The sequence below is a fragment of the Hemicordylus capensis genome, chromosome 1, assembly GCF_027244095.1.
Source record: "Hemicordylus capensis ecotype Gifberg chromosome 1, rHemCap1.1.pri, whole genome shotgun sequence".
Taxonomy (NCBI): domain Eukaryota; kingdom Metazoa; phylum Chordata; class Lepidosauria; order Squamata; family Cordylidae; genus Hemicordylus; species Hemicordylus capensis.
The window spans coordinates 442,568,655-442,591,332 of NC_069657.1; the positions used below are offsets into that span (position 1 = coordinate 442,568,655).

The window sequence follows — 22,678 nt, forward strand, 5'->3', positions numbered from 1 at the left end:
GATGCAGAAGGCTTCCTGACTACCAGAGCACTGGCATTTACATGGTTCGTGGGATGGGGTGGCATTTTTGCCAATCTCCCTTTCCCCGAAAAGACCCAGCACCACCCAAAAATATGTTCCTGAGGGCTGCACATCCCTCAGGAACATATTTTCAGGTGGCACAGGGCACTTTCATCTAGAATTGTTTTTACAGCAAATTTCCACTGTCACTGGTCCAGGTTTCCCTTTCTATGAGTTCATTTTCTGCAGCAGAGCTATCTCGAAAACATATTGCCATTGAAGTCTCTCTTTAGATACTGTTACAAAATAAAAATTTATTTCAATCGTATAGGAAGCCAGACTTTCTACCTGGAACATACAGATGACATCCTCTGCCTGACTGTGAACCAGCACCCAAAGTATAAAAACATTGTGGCAACCAGCCAGATTGGTAGGTTCGTAGTAAAGGAATTTTAAACGGTTGTTCTGTGTTGATATGTAGGAATTTGAAACTGGGCAGTGTTACTGCCCCTAAATTGTCCTTTTTCTGCTCTTCAGTTGACATTTCTACTCTGAACTCAACGTAAGGTAACTGTCTAACCCAGGGTTCCTTAACCTTGGGCCCCCAGATGTTGTTGGACTACAACTCCCAGAATCCCCAGACATGGCCTTTGTGGCTGGGGATTCTGGGAGTTGTAGTCCAACAACATCTGGGGGCCCAAGGTTAAGAAACCCTGGTCTAACCAGTTTTGTCAACTGTGGCAGGCAGCATTTGTTCAGACAGAGTCTCAGTGCAAATACCTCTGTCATTTCTGTTACCTGCTAAGATCCTTTTTATTAGGGCCAAATGACACCTCATGTTAAACATGCTTTTTGGCCCTGGTGCGCTGAGGGTTTTGATGGGGTTTTTTGTAAATGGCAGGCATGGGGGAGGGGGCCTTCTCCCCATCCCCCACAAACGTGGTTCTGATCCTGAACTGGATTAGCGCTATAGTGGGCGTAAAGTCCCTGCATCTCACGGTGATCCCAATCTAGATCATCCTCCCATAGCTGCTATATGCAAAGAAAACTCCAAGCACGCCAGGGCCAGATTCCTTAGGAAACTGCCTTATACCGATTCAGACCTTTGGTTCATCTAGCTCCGTATTGTCTACACTTACTGGCAGAGGCACTCCAGGTATTCAGGCAGGAGTCTTTCACAACCATACCTGGTGATGCCAGGGATTCGAACCTGGGACCTTCTTCATGCAAAGCATGTGCTCTGCCCCTGAGGTACAGCCCCTTCATATTTAACATAATGTGTAGTTTGCCTCTTAATTTGCAATGCTGGGCATTAACTCTGGTGACTTCTACATGCAAAGCATGTGTTCTTCCTCTAAGCTGTGACTCCTTGCAAATACTTAAGCATTTGTAGAACTAGACTTTTTTTTTTTTTAATGTGCAAGGAAGACATGTATAAATGGGCTGGTATTTGGGTTAGTTGGTGGCTCGGGATGTGTATGAACAGTTCATGCAGAACCAGTTCGCCTTGAAATGGGGCCAGTTAGAAGGTTTAGTCCATGATTGAACTGAACCAGGCTCAGGTCAGGCAAACCGGTTCTGCACAGTAAGAGACCGCCAGGGAGGTGAGAGAGGGGGAAAGCTGCTTACCTGGCCCGCTACAGCTGCCAGCACCGCCGTTCACTCTCCCGGCGCAGCCCCAAGCTCACTACCCACACCTTTACAAAGCCACACCTTTACCTAAGCAGGCCATGTAAGCAGCTTTTCCCCCTCTCTCACCGCCTCTGCAGAGCCGTCCCTTACAGTCCCCCCACCTCTGGACTTGTAAAGGGGAATATTCGCTGGATTCCCCTTTACAAGTATATCCCCCAAATTGGTTTGGCCCTGTTTGATGGGCAGACCGGACCAGACCCAGTTCAGCCGGAGCTGGGCTGGGCCGGTTCGAATCCGGTTCGGATTCGAACCAAACTAGCCAAAATGGTTCCGTTCACACCCCTATCAGTGGCCAAATGAAAAGTTCCTAGTCATCATGGGTGGCAGAGCAGTGCTTGAAAAATGTGTTGTAGCATCTTACCATTTCAGACGTTTAATCCGGAACTGGAAACACAATTTTAGAGTTGTGTACAGAATTGGATTTGTTATGGGGTGGCTAACAAATAAAGATGATGATGTTGATGATGATTGATTCTGGTTAAATGAGAACCCTGGTTGTATAACTGAAGTTAAGTTCAATGTTGATGTTTCCATTCCGTTAAAACAGGAAGGTGGAATTTACTCCCAAGAAGGGAGGTCCTGGGAGGAGGGAACACAGATTCCTGAGATGAGGTGGGGGCGAGTGGCACTCCCTTTCATCCACACTCCTCCTTCACTGCTGCTCCTTGCCCCACCAGTATGTAGCTCGTGCAGTGCTAAGGAACTGGATAGTAAATGATAGGTATGTGTGCACCTTGATGCCTAATTAGGGTTCACGCACCCCTCTCATCCAGTATCCAGCTTGCACGATACTAGGAAGTTTGTCTCTCTCCTTGTTCAAGTGATGAGAGAGCCTAGCACCATGGGAGCTTGATACTAAATGAGAGGCACGCACCTCTCATTTAGAATCCTGCTCTCATGGCACTGGGAGGTTTGCCTCCCTCTTTGTTTGAGTGACAAGAGAATCAAGCAAACTTCCCAGCATCATGGGAGCTGGATACTAAATGAGAAGTGTGTGTGCGCCCTGATGCCTAATCAGGGTGCACACGCACCCCTCATTTAGTATCCAGCTCTTGCAGCTCTGGGAAGTTCTCTCACCACTCTCTCGTTTCCCTCTCGAGGAGGGAGGTGATGGACCTCCTTAGCGCTGTGCCAGTTAGATACTGAACATAGAAGGGGACGGGGAGTGGCAGAAAAGGGAGAGTGAGGAGTGGTTGGGCCTGGCCATGGGCCTGGGGCAGCATGAGGCTGGAGGCGGTTACCCTGGTCACTCCGCCCAAAGGACAGGCCTGCCTGACTTTTGTTTTGTTTTTATTTATTGATTTAATCCATACTTCATGTTGAATTTTGTTTTCTTTTTAATTTGGTGCTTCCTTCTGGTGCTGATGTTGAGCACTTCAGCATTAGAAACATTGACTTATTTCAGCTATTGTTTTCCCTTGGTGCTTTCTCATTTGCCATTGCCCACACCATGCAGGTGATATGACCGAACTTCCAGGTAAGGCCGATCTCTCCAGTCAGTCCTAGTCAGCCAAGTCACGTCAGAACCTTTCATGCTCCTCTGTTGTATCTGTGTCGATTCCAGATACAAGCTGAACATCGACAGCTTAATTTCTTTTTGTGAGTGTGTGAATCCCTCCATAAAAGTTTCATTATCAGTTTAGTATTTGTCTTGTTCCATTGAGTACGATATCCCTGAACCACCATGTTTGTTCCATGGGCTGGTATTACAGTTCTGTATAGTTCTTTATCTTGGGGAGGGGGTCAAGATTTATTTATTTTTTAATGTGTCTGTTGACCTGACTTATTCTTTATAAGCTTTACCTGTCACTGAAGATTCCCAGCTTTGAATAATTCCTCTTTAATCCCCTTTCCTCCCCCACTCCCAATTCAGGCACAACACCTTCTATCCACATATGGGATGCTATGACTAAGCAGACTCTGTCTATGCTGCGCTGCTTCCATTCCAAAGGAGTTAACTATGTTAATTTCAGTGCTACTGGCAAGCTTCTGGTATCAGTAGGAGTTGATCCTGAACACACTATAACAGTGTGGCGGTGGCAGGAAGGTGGGTTTACAATCCTCATTCTTATCAATTGGGGAAAGAAAGAAAAAACATTGGCATTTAGCACCAATGGCCCAGATTTAAGTGCAGGTTACTAAGGCAAATTACCTGGGATATTGGGCAGGGGGTGGGTGGATTCAGAAGCACCAGTCATGGGCTATCACCTCAACTCTTCATTCAAGAGCTGAAACCAATGGCTTCTATAAGCTCTCTGTGTGTGTGTGTGTGTGTGTGTGTGTGTGTGTGTGTGTGTGTGTGTGTGTTTATTTGCTTGGATATAGCATGAATAAATCAAGAAGTACATGTGCAAATTTATCTTATATGATAGGGATAAATAATACATTTAAATTGTGCATCAAAATTGTGAAGTGGGCTACAGATGCATTAAAAATAAGGCATTAAAAACAGAAATAGACAAAGGGGGGCACCAAAGATGCTCCTCACCCAGTGCATCATTTGGTCTAAAGCCAGCCCTACTTATGACCACACCACATATTGCATGGTGCAACTGTTGCCCAAAGGACCTTTTTTAGCTTGAAAAACTGCTTTGAGCGGTGACAATTGCAAGTGGAGAAGCAGCAGAGGGGTGGTGCGCTGAACTCTTTTCTCATCTGTTATTTCTCTTCTCCAAATCACATACAGCCCAGCAGCTCTTCTCCTTGTTGCTGTTTCAAGTGTATATTTGTCCTCATTAAAAATAAATAAAATACAATAAACAGAAGCTAAGAGATGAAGCAACATATGACCTCTTATTTATCCCCACTATGGCTGCATCTGGGCATGCAGAATGAAATGCTGGAAAGCTGAGGTGGTAGAATAGACTGTAGTAACTGAGAGTACAGGTGTGTGTGGCAGGGGTAGTGGTGCCGTTTTTCAGCTTTCCCCCTTGCTGCATATAGAAAACTGGAATATCAGGGGCAAAAGGTTCTAGCTAGCCCTTTACCTGCTCTGCTGAATTTCTGTTTGCAGGGAGTTTTTAAAGTAAGGAAGCATTCAAAAATGTGACTCCACCCCAGAAGTAGCACAGAATTTGCAGGTGTTTGTGGTACTTTTTATCAAACTTGTGTTGATGAAAAACTTAATTAACCTCTCCAATTTCCACAGGAGCTAAAATTGCTAGCAGAGGAGGCCATCTGGAGAGGATCTTTGTTGTCGAGTTCCGCCCAGACTCAGACACTCAGTTTGTGTCTGTTGGAGTAAAGCACATGAAATTTTGGACTTTGGCTGGAAGCGCTTTGCTCTATAAAAAGGGAACCATTGGTTCGTTAGAAGATGCCAAAATGCAGACCATGCTTTCTGTGGCCTTTGGAGCTGTGAGTTCTTTTTTTTCTTTTTCTTCCTCAAGTTATGGCAGGGTTTCTCAAACTTGGGTCCTCACGTGTTGTTGGACTACAGCTCCCATCATCCCCAGCCACAGTGGCCTTCGACTCCTGAAACCTTCTACATTCCTTCCCAGCTCCACCTTACTCCCTGTACACATGCTGAGCAGGGACCTCATACAAGTTTTACAGCGCCATCTGCTGGCTAGCTCTTGCAATCTAAGGAGAACCCGCTCACTACTTCTGTGGTGACTGGGGAAGGGGACGTGTTCTTCTTGGATTTCAAGAGCTAGCCAGCAGGTGTCCCTGGGGAAATCATGTGAGGTCCTTGTTCATGTAGAGAGGGTAAAATTGCACTGGGAGGAGCGTGGAATCTTGCAGGAACATCTGTATGGTGATTATGATCATGTTTGAAATTTCTGCAAAAGTCCTGCAGATCCCAGATTGTACTGCCATATTGCCATCTGGAAGAGTCCTCTGTATATGCCCCAGTAATGAACTCCCATAATGAAACTTCTACAGGGCATTAAGGAATACTGACTGGGCCTCTTGGGCTATCGGTCAGGAAGCTGCCTAACAAGAGGCATAACTGGCCGGTGTTCGTAAGGATATTTGCTCATTTATCTACAATGCCATACCTAACACTATAAGAAAGAGGGTCTTACTTTGCATCAGCTTTACAATAGAGCCTAGCTGATTGTCAGAGTGTCAGTTTGTTCCAAAAACAATACTGGTCTGCTGTCTGGAGAGAGGTGGGGATTCCCTTAGAATACAGAAGCTGACTTCCTTTGATTTACAATCTGGGTGCTGATGCAAGGGGCAAATTTAATTATGTCAAGAAGTAATAGAGCTGTGTATTTACAAGGCAGATCGTTGCTGTATCTTTCAGAATAATCTCACTTTCACGGGTGCCATCAACGGAGACGTCTATGTCTGGAAGGATCACTTTCTAATTAGACTTGTAGCAAAAGCTCACACCGGCCCTGTCTTTACAATGTACACAACTCTTCGAGATGGACTCATTGTTACTGGAGGGAAAGAGAGACCGTAAGAGACTTTAACTTACTTCTGTCCGCAGTTGCCTTCAAAACCAGGCTGCTTCAGAGAGAAACACAAATCAGTGTAAAACGAGTAGGAGTTTTTGACAGGCTAGATGGAGAAAAATACTGGTCTGCACTCTCTACGTCCCTGAGAAGTCTAGGAAGAGCACTTACAAGGCTTCATTTCCTTTGATAAGAGAGCAAGCAAGCACTGGAGGCTCATGGTTTCTTTGTCATATCTATTTATTTACATATGTACAGGCAGAGCATTTTGGGAGCAAACACTCTAAATCAAATAGCACAACCACTAATCCCACATCAGGTTCTCAAAGAGCAACTGTTCCAACCCCACAGTGCTGCACCCGTTTTAGCTATCTCCTATCTTTGTTTCTTTCCCCAAATTCAAACTGCTAAACTCTTCTAGATGTCTCCCTGCCCCTCCTCCAAATTCTGATGGGTGTCACATTCCAAAGGCTGGAAATGGATTCCTGGAAATTAAGGACCATCCAGCTCCTTTTTTAAAAGTCCTGAAAAAACCCCGGAATAAGGCAAAAACATAGCTATAGGCCCATTCGCCATAATCTAAGTCAGCTGAATATAGAGTGGCACATGCAATTTCGAGAAAGAGAGGAAGGCAACAACAATGGAGGGATACAAATGGGACACAAAATCCCATTTGTGGCAACAAATCAAACAGTCAACAGCTGGGGCAGATGTAACACTGGTTCCCTCTTAATGGTGGGAGCATGAACTCTTTCTTTCCAACCCTTCCTCTCTTAGGCCCAAATTCCCTTTGCCTTCTTCAGCTGTGATTAAGAAAAACATACCAGCACCTAATTTAACTGCAGTCAATGTTAATAGAGTTCCCATGTAATCCGAATCTGAAACTGTAGATTATGGTGGGTTTGGATCCTGGTTAAATGGAAGCCCTAGCTAGTGTTCCCTGCAATTAAGGTAGGGGCTGATCTTCACCTTTACTACAGTTTCAGAGAAAGGAAGGAATTTGTTCGTGCAGGATAGATATGAAGAGAGAGCAAATGTTCCCGAGACTGGCTTTTTATAGCACAATCCTAAGCATATTTACTCAGAAGTAAGTCCCACTGAATCAAATGTCCTTTACTCTCTAGTAACTGTATTTAGAATTGTACCCTTAATTGCAGTTGAGACATATGTCTTCACTAGTGCTTAGTAACTTTAGACTGTGAACACTGGCTGACATTCAGACTAAATTATTCCTGGGTAGTACTTTTGAGCAATTTAGTCTGGATTAGGGATGTGCACAAAATGGATTTTACGTTCTGTTTCAAGCTCAAAACAAAACGGCTGAAACTTTCTGTCGAAACAGTAGTTGAGCCAGCTGTTTCAGCGGAACAAACTCAAAACGTTTTGAGTGTTTCAGCCATAGGGAACAATGGGGAACTCAAAACACCCCATTGTTCCCCATGGGTAGTGCCTAAGGACACAAAAGTGGGTTGGGTGGAGGGCATGATGGCTACTACCTACCACCCAACCCACAAAAGAAATGGGCATGGGCAATTTTTAGCAAATTTTAAACCTTTCCCCCAAACCCCCGTAGGGTCCTATGGAACAAACTGCCACTCAAGGAAGACAGGCACCCAAGTTCTGCCTTTGTCAATCTGAGATCCATCAAAACCAGATTGTTATAGCAGCAGCAATAGCACAACATATTACACTCAGTCCAGGGGCATAGCTGGGGGAGAGGGGGCCCATGTTCGTTCCTCTCCTTGTTGGCCCCTCAGAGTGAGGGAGATGAAGAAAATAGGGAGGGGTGGAGCTGGGGGTCCTGGGTTCTTTGAACCCATCCACTCAATTATAGCCCCAACTCAGAGCTGAGAAAAGAAAACAACAAAATCAAACCTACATTCCTTATTTGAACCCATCCGCTCAATTATAGCTACTCCCCTGACTCAGTGCTGAGAAAAGAAAACAACAAAATCAAACCTACCTTCCTCCTCTCCCGATGTATCCTCTTCAGGAGAGACATAAGGGCTCTCTCTGCCTTCCAGTCCCTTTGAATAATATTGAAATTTCCTCCTTTTGTTTTCCCTTCTCCTCCCTCCCTCCAGCCAATGGGGGACAGTTGCCCATGACAACACTTGATTTGTATGATAACAAGCCAACCAAGAAGCAAGGAGATTGCAAGACTCAGAAGTCAGTGCCAGGAAACCAATCAGCAATGGAAAAACAGACCTCCAAAATGGTGCTCGGAACATCAGCACATTTCAATTGAAACGTGATTGTTCTGCTCCAAGCTCAAAAGGGGCCCTTTATTTAAAGGGCGTTGTTTCAAGCTCGAAACACTCAAAATGGCCCATTTCAAGTCGAAACATTTCACCGTCGAAATGTTCTGTACATCCCTAGTCTGCATGTCAGCCACTGTAATCATAGTTGAAATTCCTTCTCTTCTGATGGCATCATTTTAAAAAATTGAATAGTGCAGGGATTGCTTCCCTGCAGTATTTAGAACTATAGAGATCTGTTCATGTACAGCCTGATAATCCAAAGTCAACACCACATAAATGTCCTCCACCTGTTAAAATATAAGAACCACCTACTCCAGGAGTAGTCAGCCTTGGCCCTCTGGATGTTGCTGAACTACAAATCCCATCATCCCCAGCCACATTTTATTATTATTTCCCAACGATGGGGAATTGGGCAAGAATGTTTTTTTCTTTCTGACTCCCTGGACCCTTTTTCAGAACGAAAGAAGGTGGAGCCGTGAAGCTGTGGGACCAGGAGATGAAGCGCTGCAGAGCATTTCAGCTTGAGACGGGGCAGACCGTGGAGTGCGTGCGCTCAGTATGCCGAGGGAAAGTATGTGAGATTCAAAGAATGCACTGCCTGATGCTCGTTTTGCAAAAGCCTTCCTCTGTTATTGTTGAATGTTAGAGAAAACAGGAGAGAATGAACAGGTGGTTGTCATTCAAGGGAGGGTCCATCTGTACACAGGATGAGTCTAGATAACTACCATTGTAGGAGCTACTTGTGGCTTTGGTCAGTGCCAGGCTGCTAAGCATATCTCCAGAGTAATCTTCTGAGTACATGGATGTGATTTAGAACATAAGAACAGCCTTGCTGGATCAGGCCCATGGCCCATCTAGTCCAGCATCCTGTTTCACACAGTGGCCCACCAGATGTCACCGGGAAGTCCACAGGCAGGAGTTGAGGGCATGCCCTCTCTCCTGCTGTTACTCCCCTGCAACTGGTACTCAGAGGCAGGGGCATAACTATAATAGGGCAAGGGGAGGCAGTTGTCTGGGGGCCCACTGCCTTGCCCCCCCCCCCCGAGGCAGGTCACATGACTGACTCCCCCCAGCCGCGCACCTGCCCGGGCTTCCTTCAGTTGTATTCATCCTCCAGAATTGATGTGAGTGTTAAGACCTGGAGCTACCAGAACAGCATGTCTTTCTCTAGTACCATTAAATGACTTGGATTGTCCACAATTTACAAAACCTTTTAAAAATAATTTAGGATGATGTTCTATTGTGGCACATAGGAGAGAGAGAGAGAGAGTTAGTTAGTTAGTTAGTTAGTTAGTTAGTTAGTTAGTTTACTATGCTTTTTTTGTCACCACTATTCAGCCTCATTTAAGATTTCTTTACTTCATGAGCTGAGCTTCAGTGGGGGGAGAGGGCATTTTAAAATCTTGTCTCTGAGCCCACTACAACCTTGCTACGCCCCTGCTCAGAGGCATCTTGCCTTTGAGGCTGGAGGTGGCCTGTAGCCCTCCGACTAGTGGCTATTGATAGACCTCTCCTCCATGAAGTTATCCAAACCCCTCTTAAAGCCATCCAGGTTGTTGGCTGTCATCACATCTTGTGGCAGAGAATTCCACAAGTTGATTATGCATTGTGTGAAAAAGTACTTCTGTTTGTTGGTCCGAAATTTTGTATATGAAGCTGCCTTTTGCAGAGTCAAGCCAATGATCCCTCTTTCACGGTATTGTCTACTCTGACTGGGTCTTTCTCAACAGCTGCTACCTGATCCTTTTTAAAGGAGATGCCAGGGATTGAATCTGGGACCTTCTGCATGTAATCTTTGTCAGTGCACTAAGCTCTGGCTGGCTACTCCCCTCCTTTCTCTCATGCAGGACAGGGGTGAACAGACTTCAGAACTGCAAGATCTGCTTTGTTTTTACTAGGCTCCAGAGATCTGCCATCCAGATCCTAAGGCAAAATATTAGCTCAGTAGGGCAGGATTGCATTTAGAATGAGGGGTCAAGGAGCTTCTGAGCAGAACATAAGAACAGTCCTGCTGGGTCAGGCTCAAGGCCTATCTAGTCCAGCATCCTGTTTTATGAAGTGGCCCACTAGACGCCTCTAGGAAGCCCACAGGCAAGAGATTAAGGCATGTTCTCTCACCTGCTCCTGCTGCTACCCTGCAAATGGTATTCAGAGGCATCTTGCCTCTGAGCCTAGAGGCAGCCTATAGCCATCAAGAATAGTAGCCATTGATAGAACTATCCTTTTAAGTCGACATGTGACGTATGCAGAGCGTGTGCGGAGGCGGGTGCGCTCGCGCGCTGGAACAGACGCATGCGTGCTTTTTACATCGGCTCTTGCGGGCTAACGATGGGGGCAGGGGCGGCAGGGAGGAACGCTGCCGCCCCAGAAACTTTGGAAAATAACACAGTGCCGGAGGGGGAAGAGCGGGGGGGGTAAGTACTACCCCCCGCCCTTAAAGCTACAGCCCCCCCCCCGTGCCAGACTGGACCGGTTCGGGGGGTTGCACATCCCTAATGGAATGCGCTCCCTATAGACATTTGTGGTTTAACATCTTTACCAGCCTTTAAAAGAGCCCATAAGACACATTTTTTTAGCCTGGCTTTTAGTAACCTTTGAATGTTTTAAATTGTTTTAAAAGCTTGTTTTATTTTTTGTTTTATTTTACATTATATCAATAAGGTGCTCCAGGCCCTGATCACCTTGGTTGCCCTCTTCTGCACCTTTTCCAGTTCTGCAGTGTCCCTTTTTGCGATACAATGACCAGAACTGTACACAGTACTCCAAATGTGTCCACACCATAGATTTTTATAATTATGATATTAGCAGTAACATTAGCATTATGATATTAGCAGTAACATACTCAGCCCAGGAATTGTTTTCATTGCTAGAACTAAGTTCACAATCCTTTCGTACAAAAATCCACTCCTGGCTTTCCCCCAAACTTTTGTTTCAGCCTTGTTTGGGAAAAACTCTTTTTGTTGCTTTTCTTCAACAACTGGGAGTCAAAAGCTTCTGCAAATCCCACAGATATCTAGTAATAAATTCCGATCTACCTCTTTGTGTCTGCCTCTGACTTAAGCCATCTCTGCATCACAGCCTTAAACTGGTTTCATATTAATTCCTTCTCTGTAGATAACAGCCATTCTGAGCACTGGCAGAGCCAGCCAAACGCTGGCCTGTGTCCCGTCCCGCCAGCAGCCCCACCAGTGATGCCCTATGCATGTGCCCGGGGGGTCTGGAGAACCCCCAGCGAGCTCTCCCGATCTTATTTCCAGCCAGCGTTGGCTGCCTGGATGCATTTATTTCCGTTCCTCTCCCTCACTGGGCGCACCAGCAGTCCTTTTTTAAAATTTAATTTAATTTTATTTTATTTTATTTTATTAATTAAATAAAATTAAATTAGGCGGCCCGGGTTCTTTGAACCCTACTGCTCAAGGTTGGCTCCGCCCCTGATTCTGAGAGAAGAGCTCTGCACACTCACTGCATTGTGGGGAGCCATGACACTTAAACTGGTGGAAGACCAATAACAACTGTATAAGAACAGCCTTGCTGGATCAGGCCCATCTAGTCCAGCATCCTGTTTCACACAGTGGCCCACCAGATGTCTCTGGGGAGCCCACAGGCAAGAGGTATGTGCATTCTCTCACTCCCCTGCAACTGGTATTCAGAGGCATCCTGCCTCTCAGGTTGGAGGTGGCCTATAGCCCTCCAACTAGTAGCCATTGATAGACCTCTCCTCCATCAAGTTATCCAAACCCCTCTTAAAGCCTTCCAGGTTGTTGGCTGTCACCACATCTTGTGGCAGAGAATTCCACAAGTTGATTATGCGTTGTGTGAAAAAATGCTTCCCTTTGCTGGTCCTAAATTTTGTGGCAATCCATTTCATGGGGTGGCCCATGAAATAATCTAGGTCTACCCATTAGTGTAGTGGCAATATGGATGTTTTGAAATGTTGAATTTGACTTTGTCTGAAATGTCAACAGGGCAAAATTCTGGTGGGAACCAAAGATGGAGAAATACTCGAAGTTGGAGAAAAAAATGGTGCTTCTAACCTGCTAATTGACAGCCACATGGAAGGAGAGATTTGGGGCTTGGCTACTCATCCCTCCAAAGACATCTTTATCTCTGCTAGTAATGATGGAACTGCAAGAATCTGGGACCTCTGTGACAAAGTAAGAGATCCTTGAACTGAAACACATGCCTTCAGTGCACCAAGACAAGAGTTCCCCAGCATGTTGCACCAGATGCAGTTGGATTGCAACTTCCATCACTCCCTGCCACAGTTACCAAAGGGGGTGTTGGGATCTGTAGTCCAACGACATCTGGGGGGCCAAGGCTGGGAGTCCCTGCACTCCAAGAATTCCTGGCTGTTGCTGCTAGAACTGAATTGTCCTTACAGCACTTAGGTTCCCAAACTGCTTCATAGTCTTCTTCCTCACTGTACCATTGGGGAATTGAGCCTGGGCCTCCTTCAGTCATGTTAAGAGTACACCGCTCTGGGCTCCTTGGAAGAAGAGTGGGATATAAATGTAAAAAATAAAGTGAAAATAAATAAAGGTTGAACCCAAGGCCCCCAGTCCCACTCCAGTTGTTATGACTGCTACCCTGTTTCCCTGAAAGTAAGACCTAGCAGTAATTTCTGATGTACCGCTAATTGCCCTAGTGCATTTTGGGGGGCTAAAATTAATATAAGACACTGTCTTATTTTCGGGGAAACACGTTAAGTACACTCTTCCAGAGATAGACAGCTCTAGGATCCAATGGGAAGATCCAGCATATCTCTGATGTAACATTGGTCCTAGGCCAATCCAGAGTTGAGACTTTCCCTCCAAACTGGAGGTTCCTTCTCATAGGAACATAGGGAGCTGCCATATACTGAGTCAGACCATTGGTCTATGTAGCTCAGTATTGCCTTCACAGACTGGCAGCGGCGTCTCCAAGGTTGCAGGCAGGAGTTTCTCTCAACCCTATCTTGGAGATGCCAAGGAGGGAACTTGGAACCTTCTGCTCTTCCCAGAGCAGCTCCATCCCCTGTGGGGAACATCTTACAGTGCTCACACTTCTAGTCTCCCCTTCATGTGCAACCAGAGCAGACCCTGCTTAGCTAAGGGGACAAGTCATGCTTTTTTCACTTATTGTGAAAAAGAGTATAAGACTATAGATTGATGGCTCAGTCCCTTCAATGGCAGAAGTAAGGGACTGTCCTCATTCAATAACAAAAGGGAGGAATGTCCCCCATTCAGAACACTCAGGTGTGGAGTGGAAGACATTCTTGCGCTAAGATGGAGATCTGCGTTTCATCACAACCACGTATATAATTAATTGTAAGGATCGTTCAAGGAAATTGTAAGGACTTTAAAGCAAGTTGCGTATGAAAATTATCTAAATTACTATAGGGTTTTACACATTGTGCACTGTTAGCCTAATCATGCAGCAGCCTGCTAGTATGTGCATAAATTAAATCTGAAAATTGGTAATAATTTGGGAGGGGAAGCAGGGGCCTGGATTTAGTCGCCTGCCCACACAGACATACCCCCCCTTCCCTCTAAACAGCTGGTTGGCACTTTTGCTGATTGGCTGACAAGGCGCTATGTGTGTGTGAGCGTGGTGTAGTGGCTAGAGTGCTGGACCAGGACCGGGGAGACCCGAGTTCAAATCCCCATTCAGCCATGATACCAGCTGGGTGACTCTGGGCCAGTCACTTCTCTCTCAGCCTAACCTACTTCACAGGGTTGTTGTGAGGAGAAACCTAAGTATGGGCTTCTGGGCTTCTTGGAGGAAGAGCGGGATATAAAAATGTAAGATAAATAAATAAAAATAAATAGATGAGAGCACATGTATTTACTGCAGAAGAGGATGAGGTGTGTGATGTCCACAGATGTAGCAAATGGATGTCATTTTGGTTGTACAGAAACTGCTGAATAAAGTGAATCTGGGTCACGCTGCCAGATGTGCCGCATACAGCCCTGATGGCGAGATGGTTGCTATTGGTATGAAGAATGGAGAATTCATCATTTTGCTTGTGAACAGCCTTAAAGTTTGGGGCAAAAAGAGAGACCGGAAGTCTGCTATCCAGGACATCAGGTACTGTGGCTAAGACCCAAGTGTCAGGTTGGCTGAGGCAGGCAGGAATACAACTGATGTCTTTGTTCCCATCCTACCAAAGGGCCAGATTCCCACATGCTTGGGTACTTGATTTCTCAGCACTACTCAGCACTAGATAGCTGGCTCACATTTTAAGTGGCAATGAAAATATACAAAAACCCCAACAATCAAAACAGTAGGATACCCATTCCTAATAATACTGTTATCCAAGTGACAGCAGAGCCTAATATCTTTCTTGCACAACTGTACTTAAGCTAAAGGCAGATGCATAGCTAAGCAGAGACTGTCCAGTAATCTAGAAGCCACCACCGAGAAAGCCCTGCTCTTTGTCATAAGCCCTGTTCAAGTGTCATCCAAACTGGGGGCGCTGTCCTTACGTACCGCATCTCTGAGCACACTTGCAAGCTCTGCCCTGCCATGAAAGGTGCAGAAACCCTGCTCCCCTTCTGTCCATGGCTCTAGTGGAGACTGTATACATGGAGAGGTGAATCTCATGGTTGGAATGCTGGGCATCCTGGCATTTCAATCAGGAGCCACATTTTTCTCTATAGACAAATACTAGCTGGGGGTGGGCCGTGGGCGGGACTTCAGAGCATGCCGGTGCAGGGAAAGTACTCCTTGGGAAGACTGAGAGTACATTGTCTTCAGATTTCACAATGCTATTGACATCCTCACTTACTGAATAAAGTGACTCCAGAGGAAGGCCCTCGGATTTGACCCAGGAGACAGATCAGGTCATAGGGGGTAGTGCTCTCTATAGTGTACAGGCTGCAATGGACTCACCATTCCCAGATATTCCAGTAAGTGAGCAAAACACACCCCAAGGGAAGTGTGATGAGGTACAAACTCCACAACACTGAGATTCCTGCCCTTGGTGATAGGTCCAGTGCTCTAGAGGAAGCTGGAGAGACATGGAACACAGGATCATGTGCAAAATACCTGCGCATGTGTCTTTTTAGTTAGATCTTTGGTTTTATTTTTTAGTTTAATATTTTAATTGTGTAATTTTTATAGTCTTGTTTTAATTTTTCTATGTGAACCACCTTGGGATGGCTTTAATGAAAGGTGGTATACAAATTTAACAATCAATAATAAAATTTAATAATAAAAAGAGGAGCTGTGTTGAACAAAGGTTTTCTCTCATTTCAGGCAGCTCTGGGAGTTGTAGGAGAGCCTTGGAAGAGCAGGAAAGGCTACAAAATGCATTGTGTTAGGTACATATGTGCAGAGTCTAGGGTTGCAAGGGTGCTTATGTGACTGAAGCTGGAGCTAGTATTCCCCCTGAGGTCTCTAGAGGAAACGGGGTGTTCTTAGAATCAACTGCAAAAACACACCCAATAGTAGCCAGCTTGAGTCACCTTAAGTGGCGCAGCGGGGAAATGCTTGACTAACAAGCAGAAGGTTGCCAGTTCGAATCTCCACTGCTATGTTTCCCAGACTATGGGAAATACCTATATCGGGCAGCAGCGATATAGGAAGATGCTGAAAGGCGTCATGTCGTATTGCATGGGAGGAGGCAATGGGAAACCCCTCCTGTATTCTACCAAAGGCAACCACAGGGCTCTTTGGACGCCAGGAGTCAAAACTGACTTGACAGCACCCTTTACCTTTTAGTAGCCAGCTTTGCACGCACGTGATTGAGCTGACTGTATTGCAAGCAATAGGAAGGTTTCTTTTAGGGAAGAATATGCATCCAGCAAACAAGGGAGAACATTCTTTGAATGTCGTGGCTCAGAGACCGCCTTAACAAGCTGATGCTCCTCCATATTTTCCTGTCTAGAATCAGCCCCGATAACCGATTTTTGGCAGTGGGATCGCAGGAACATACTGTGGACTTCTATGACCTCACCCAAGGCACAACCTTGAACCGGATTGGCTACTGTAAAGACATCGCAAGCTTTGTCATCCAGATGGATTTTTCAGCAGACAGCAAATATATTCAGGTAGGCTTGTGCTGCAGCTCTTTTTCACTGAGATTTTCAGCCCTCCTCATCTCTATTCAGTCATGACATTGCGCCTGTGTTCAGATTTCCATACATATGCACATGTTTTTGTGTGAATGTGACTGTACTTGCATTGGTTTTAAAAGTGAACTTGGGTAGAGGCCACCTGAAATGCAGGCTACAGACAGGAAATGTCTCAACATAATGTGGACAACTGTACCTGGATAGAGATCAATGCCTGGTATTGATCCATAGCAGGACTGCACAACTTTGGCCCTCCATCTGTTCTTGGACTACAACTCCTATAATCCCCAGACACAGTGGCCAATTGTCAGGGATTATGGGAGTTGTAGTCTAACATCGGCAGGAGGCCTACTTTGTGCAGCCTTGCTGTACACAGATGCTGGTGTTGAATGTAATGTGTGAATAGGATCTGATTTTGAGAGCCTCCAGGCAGGTGGTAATGTCCCAGATAAAATAACTCCAAGAATACCTTATCATCCCCAAGATTCATAATCTAACAGACACAAGGGAACAGAGAAGATGGAAAGAAGACAGCATTTAAACATAGAGAATTTTAAATTCCATAGCTCTAAACGCTGTTGCTGTTTCCTGTGGATCCTCCCTATAATGGGAATATCTCTGTCCTAGTACATATGGGATTCTGATACAGAATTGGGATACAGATATTTCTATTATAGTGAGGATCAGTAGGAAAAGGGGATAATAGGGGTAAGGGGAGATAAAGGTATAGTCCAAGACGGGTGTTAAGAGTCCTGATGGTCATGTTTAGATTGGGTGTGCTGACTGCTGGGTCAGCTTTTAATTAATTTCAAAAATGACAAGGTCATAGGCTACAATTGCTTAAAACTATGACACCTGTGTTCATGAATAAATCACCCACCCACCAAGGTGTATTAACTGGCATTTATAGTATTATATGATTATAGGCCACCTCCAGCCTCAAAGGCAGGATGCCTCTGAATATCAGTTGCAGAGGAGTAGTAGCAGGAGAGAGGGCATGCCCTCCACTCCTGCCTGTGGCTCCCAGCGGCATCTGGTGGGCCACTGTGCGAAAGAGGATGCTGGACTAGATGGGCCTTGGACCTGATCCAGCAGGGCTGTTCTTATGTTCTTATGTTCTATATGTTTACACAGCAGAGTTTGTTATAGGTGTTTAAATAAATATAGAGTGACATAAGTCATGGTCTCAGATGGATTAAACTGTGTTACTTCTGCATATTTGATCCAATGTTTAGTGAATTAGACTTGTAACTGTCCCATTCTAAGAGCTCTGGGCAGATAACATAATAGATACTGGCTAACAAATGGGTTAATGCTGCGAGTGCCAAACAACATTCCAGGCTTCCCTGATCCTCCCTTTTCGCAGTCCTCAGTGTCACCCAAAAATATGTCCCTCAGGGTCCTGCAGCCTTCAGAAACATATTTTTCAGGAGGTACAGAGGGCTACAGAGGGAAGGGAAATCAGCTGAAATTGCCACTTACTCATTACTGCAACATTACTCTGGATACCTGCCATTGATAGAGAAATAAATTATATCCCATTCTGAGTGCTCATAATGCTGAATGTTGCAGGAGATAATAATATGGGCCCAAGCAGTTTTTCAGTGCCTAGCTCCCACCGAGGCAGTAAATCTGTGTATGGATTGCAGAATTTCAGACCAGAAGTGGATGTTCACATGATCAAATTCTCCTCCATACAGGAGAAATTCCCTGCACAAAGAAAGCTAGCGTGTGAGGGAGTAGGATTTCAGCCTAGCTTTCTTCCTGACCTGCTAGTTTTCTTTGTGTAAGCATGTCTCTTTTGTAGGGATCATTCTATCATATGAGCTCCCACCTCCAGTCTAAAGTGGTATAGTCCAGCCAAAGAAAACAGTCCACTGATGGACATTTCTGAGAAACTCTGAGAACAAAGAGAAGTGATTTACATATTTAATGTTGAAGTTTAAGGAGGAAATTAACTGTTAGGATTTTCTCTTGTAACAGACCACTGAACACACATTTTTTAAATGTACACCAATAAATATCGGTTGTGGGTGTTTCACCCATTTATCTCCAAACACATTCTTCATAGGAATGCACATGTCTGCTTGTCAGGGGGTCATGGCTGGCTTCAGATCCCTGTGGAGTGTGTCTGGGGTTCTGTTGCCTTGCTTACATCTCAGATAAACATTGTGTACATAAACAATACATGAGACTGTACAGATGCAGAGTCATAACCTTGGATGAAGACATCCTGGACATGTGAACAGTAGATATGTGTGTCCAGGCTGGAAATCTCCTAAGACAGCATTGCAAACAATGTGGCTTCCAGGCAGAGAGATGACCTGGCTTGCTGCCATGACAGATTTAAGGAGGACAACCTTGGGGGTGAATTACCATATGCATGGTGCTCACATAACCCTGCTTTCTTTTGTTCCTCAGGTATCAACAGGTGCCTATAAGCGCCAGGTTCATGAGGTGCCCTTAGGAAAGCAAGTGACAGACGTGGCCCTCATTGGGAAGATCACCTGGGCCACCTGGACAAGGTGATGCAGCACAAAGGGCTAAGCAGAAGAGGTCTAAAGCACTGTGTCATGCAGACAGACAAGAGGCAAGGGCCATACTTCAGGAGAGCAGTGTCACAGGCAGTGCTGGAGAGGTGCACCCACTCAGAACTGTGGTCTGCTGTATGGCACTCCAGTTAAACAATGCATTCCCGCATAAACATGCGCACACACAGAGTTCAGTCAGTTCAGGTCAGTCAGGAGACTTTTGGGAGGGTCCTCCTTTGTAATGCTTGAAGTGAAGGAGAGGAGAGCTGGTCTTGTGGTAGCAAGCATGACTTGTCCCCTTAGCTAAGCAGGGTCTGCCCTGGTTGCATACGAAAGGGAGACTAGAAGTGTGAGCGCTGTAAGATATTCCCCTCAGGGGATGGAGCCACTCTGGGAAGAGCAGAAGGTTCCAAGTTCCCTCCCTGGCAGCATCTCCAAGATCGGGCTGAGAGAGATTCCTGCCTGCAACCTTGGAGAAGCTGCTGCCAGTCTGTGAAGGCAATACTGAGCTAGATAGACCAATGGTCTGACTCAGTATATGGCAGCTTCCTGTGTCTTTTAGTTTGAGACATCTCCATAGATTTTTGTAAAACATTCCTTACCTTAACATTAACATTCCTTACCTTATCTGAGAGCCTTATCTTGCCTTATCTGAGAGCTATTATCTTAACATTAATTTAGCTATTATCTTAACATTCCTTACCTTATCTGAGAGCTATTTGCAAGATTAATCCTTAAAAAGCACGTATGGGCCCCGATTTGGGACTTCAAACAAGACATGACAGTGGCAGAATTTTTAAACATGGATCTGCTCCAAGTCCTAGAAAAGGCCCAGTGTTCACCGCAAAGAGGGTGCCCAGCAGTGTTCCCTCTAACAGGGATTCCCAGATGTTGTTGACTACTAATCCCAGCATCCCCAGCTGCAACAGCCTTTGGCTGGGGATTCTGGGAGTTGTAGTCAACAACATCTGGGAATCCCTGTTAGAGGGAACACTGGTGTCCAGGAGAAGGATGCTGCCCCTCTCTCTAAGCACTTTCCTCTTGGCTGCTATTAGCCACGAATGCTTCCACGTTTGGAGGACAACTGAGGAGGAAAGAGTCTGGAGACAGAGACTGGTGGGGCATACGCTCTGGATGGGGAAAGGGTTCAAAGTAGGGGCATGCTTTGCACGGCTTCTGCCTATTCCAGAATCCAGCACAGTAAGAAATTTCCTTCCCCTTCCCCAGCTCAGGAGAAGAAAGAAAGGGTCTCCCATATTGTCCTGGGCTTGAAAACTGGAGGACAGCTGCCCTGAAGTTCAGCAGGATACAAGAGGCCCCTTCTGTTGGGGGTTGTAATTTTTATCCCCCAGTTAATTAGCAGAGCACTAAAGAAGCTACCCACTCCAGTTACAGAGTAGAATGCAGAGTTTAGTTGTTGCAGCTATTTAGAGAAGACACATGGAGATTCTTATAGAACTAAATACTAAGTATTTATTGCTGAAGTACACTTTGGATAGGAATGACCTAATCCTAATCTATAGAACTACATAATGAATAGGCAGGGAGAGAGAGAGAAGTTTCCACCTGCTCTCTAAGAGGAAAGGAAGGGAATTTGACTCAGCACAGGAATACCTGAAGAGTCCAATCAGGGGTCATAGAGTAGACAGGTAGTACAGCTAGGGAGACCCTTACTCACCATCTCTACTCCCAGTGCCCCTAGTGGTCATTAGGATAGTTTGTGCAAAAGGTCAAGGCACTGGAGGTCCATCTCCAACACCTTCTCCCCTCTCCAGAGTCAGGGCATGGGGAGGGTGGTTCTCATGACATGCTCAGCAGGTACCCTCACCCGAGATGCTTGCTCATGCGGATTCCTCATGGAAGCCAGTCGGCAGTCCTCCTTTGAAACTAGGTCCTGGCCTCCCTTACTGTCTTTTCTCTTCCTCTATTGGAGCAGCATCCTTGGAGATGAAGTCATTGGCATTTGGCCCCGAAATGCGGACAAAGCGGATGTCAACTGTGCCTGCGTAACTCATGCCGGCTTGAACATTGTCTCCGGAGACGACTTTGGACTTGTCAAGCTCTTTGACTTCCCATGCACTGAAAAATTTGTAAGTGGGCTTCTTTCTTCACTCGGGGGGCTTTGGGGCAAAGGTCAGCCATTTTGTGGATTCTCAGAGGTGCCCACATGGCCACTATCAGCATAGCTGTGCATTTATTATATTCTAAAGGCCGCTGATGTGGGCAGTGCATCTTTGATGCTCACTGCTGGAACTCTCTGGTCTTTTCCCAACACAGGCCAAACACAAGCGTTATTTTGGACATTCCGCACACGTCACCAACATACGCTTTTCCTATGATGACAAGTATGTTATAAGCACAGGAGGCGACGACTGCAGGTAATTTCTTGCACAGTGTGAACGTGGGGCCGGTCATGGGGTGTCTCTGGAGTGCTAGCACTGGATGCGAGAAAGCCAAGTCCAGATTCCTATTCAGCCTCCTTTGCTAGCTTGGGCAAATCATGCTCTCTTGGCCAGCCTACCTCACAGGACTGTTGTGAGGCAAAAATAATGCTTTGTGCTCTTTGGTGGAAGGGCGGGATGAAAATATGTCAAATACATACATCAAAAACTAAACAGCCCAGTCCAACAAGCTGCTGTAGGGAAATGATGGGGGGGAAATGGGTTTAAACTCCTCCAGTCCTTTGCTGGAGCAACTTAAGAGCATAAGATCCCTGCTAAATCAGGCCTGTGGCCCATCTAGTCCAGCGTTCTGTTCCCCACAGTGGCCCACCAGATGTCCCTGGGAAACCTACAAACACGCAATGAAAGCATGCCCTCTCTCCCACCGTTGATCCCTTGCAACTGGTGTTTAGAGGCATCCTGCCTCCGAGCCTGAAGGCCGCATAAAGCCCTTAAGACTCATAGCCATTGAAAGACTTGTCCTCCATGAATTTGTCTAACTTCCTTTTAAAGCAAGCTGGTAGCCATCACCACAGCCTGTGGAAGAGAATTCCACAGATCAATTGTGCACAGTGTGAAAAAGTACTTCCTTTTGTCTGTCCTAAATAAATGTCCTGCCAGCCAGTTTCATTGGATGATCCTTGGTTCTAGTGTTGTGAGAGCGGAAGCAAAACACTAGAACCAGGGGTCATCCAGTTCAATTGACTGGCAGGAAATTTAGGGAAGAGAAGAGGAAGTCCCTGTCTCTGGCTACTGCATTCCCATAGGAATCTGCTTGGGAGTTTAGGCCACCATCACTGGAGACTCTGCTCTGGGTTCTCCCTGCTTCTGAAGTGAGGCTTGGTTGTTAGAGACAGGTCCTTCTTAGGGGTGGGGATGCCCCACCTATGAAATTTCCCTTCTAGGCAGGCCAGTGAAGTTCTGGTGAGCCAAGTGCAGAAATGAACTTTCAGGCTCATTAAAGCCCGCTTCCTAGGAGAGGCAAACCTTAAGAGGCACCTTTAAAAGTGGCTGTCTAATATTTCGCAGAGCGGCAGCAACAGTCCTATAGCTGCCCGCTGGCTGTTGCTGGTGCCTTCTTTGTGCTTTGTTTCTTTGTAGATGGTGAACTCCTTGGGGATAGGGAACCATTTTCTGTTCTCGTATCTTTTGCTATGTAAACCACTTTTAGAATTTGTGTGTGTGGAAAACTGGTATATAAACACTTGTGATAAATAATAGTAATAGTGTACAAGCCTCCCTCAAAATTTCTTCTCTTATTTGGATTAAAATCTGAGCCAGAGAAGAACTGCT

General features: G+C 45.7%; 1 protein-coding gene across 10 annotated transcripts in view; it reads left to right on the forward strand.

Annotated features, from left to right (window-relative positions):
• The window catches only part of EML6 (EMAP like 6), a 268,042-nt gene that overhangs the window by 240,694 nt on the left and 4,670 nt on the right, over positions 1 to 22,678 (forward strand). For 4 of the 10 annotated variants that reach the window (XM_053245913.1, XM_053245901.1, XM_053245907.1 and 1 more), the window contains 12 exons: positions 332 to 430; positions 3,149 to 3,169; positions 3,566 to 3,739; positions 4,841 to 5,049; positions 5,945 to 6,102; positions 8,816 to 8,930; positions 12,325 to 12,513; positions 14,253 to 14,425; positions 16,227 to 16,389; positions 18,835 to 18,938; positions 20,881 to 21,034; positions 21,222 to 21,322. In XM_053245913.1, coding sequence (XP_053101888.1) covers positions 332 to 430; positions 3,149 to 3,169; positions 3,566 to 3,739; positions 4,841 to 5,049; positions 5,945 to 6,102; positions 8,816 to 8,930; positions 12,325 to 12,513; positions 14,253 to 14,425; positions 16,227 to 16,389; positions 18,835 to 18,938; positions 20,881 to 21,034; positions 21,222 to 21,322 — 1,660 coding nt within the window. Of the gene's footprint in view, positions 1 to 331; positions 431 to 1,118; positions 1,252 to 3,148; positions 3,170 to 3,565; positions 3,740 to 4,840; positions 5,050 to 5,944; positions 6,103 to 7,078; positions 7,186 to 8,815; positions 8,931 to 12,324; positions 12,514 to 14,252; positions 14,426 to 15,595; positions 15,661 to 16,226; positions 16,390 to 18,834; positions 19,004 to 20,880; positions 21,035 to 21,221; positions 21,323 to 22,678 lie in introns of those variants that run through there. The other 6 variants (XR_008306181.1, XM_053245917.1, XM_053245928.1 and 3 more) reach the window with 6 other exon arrangements.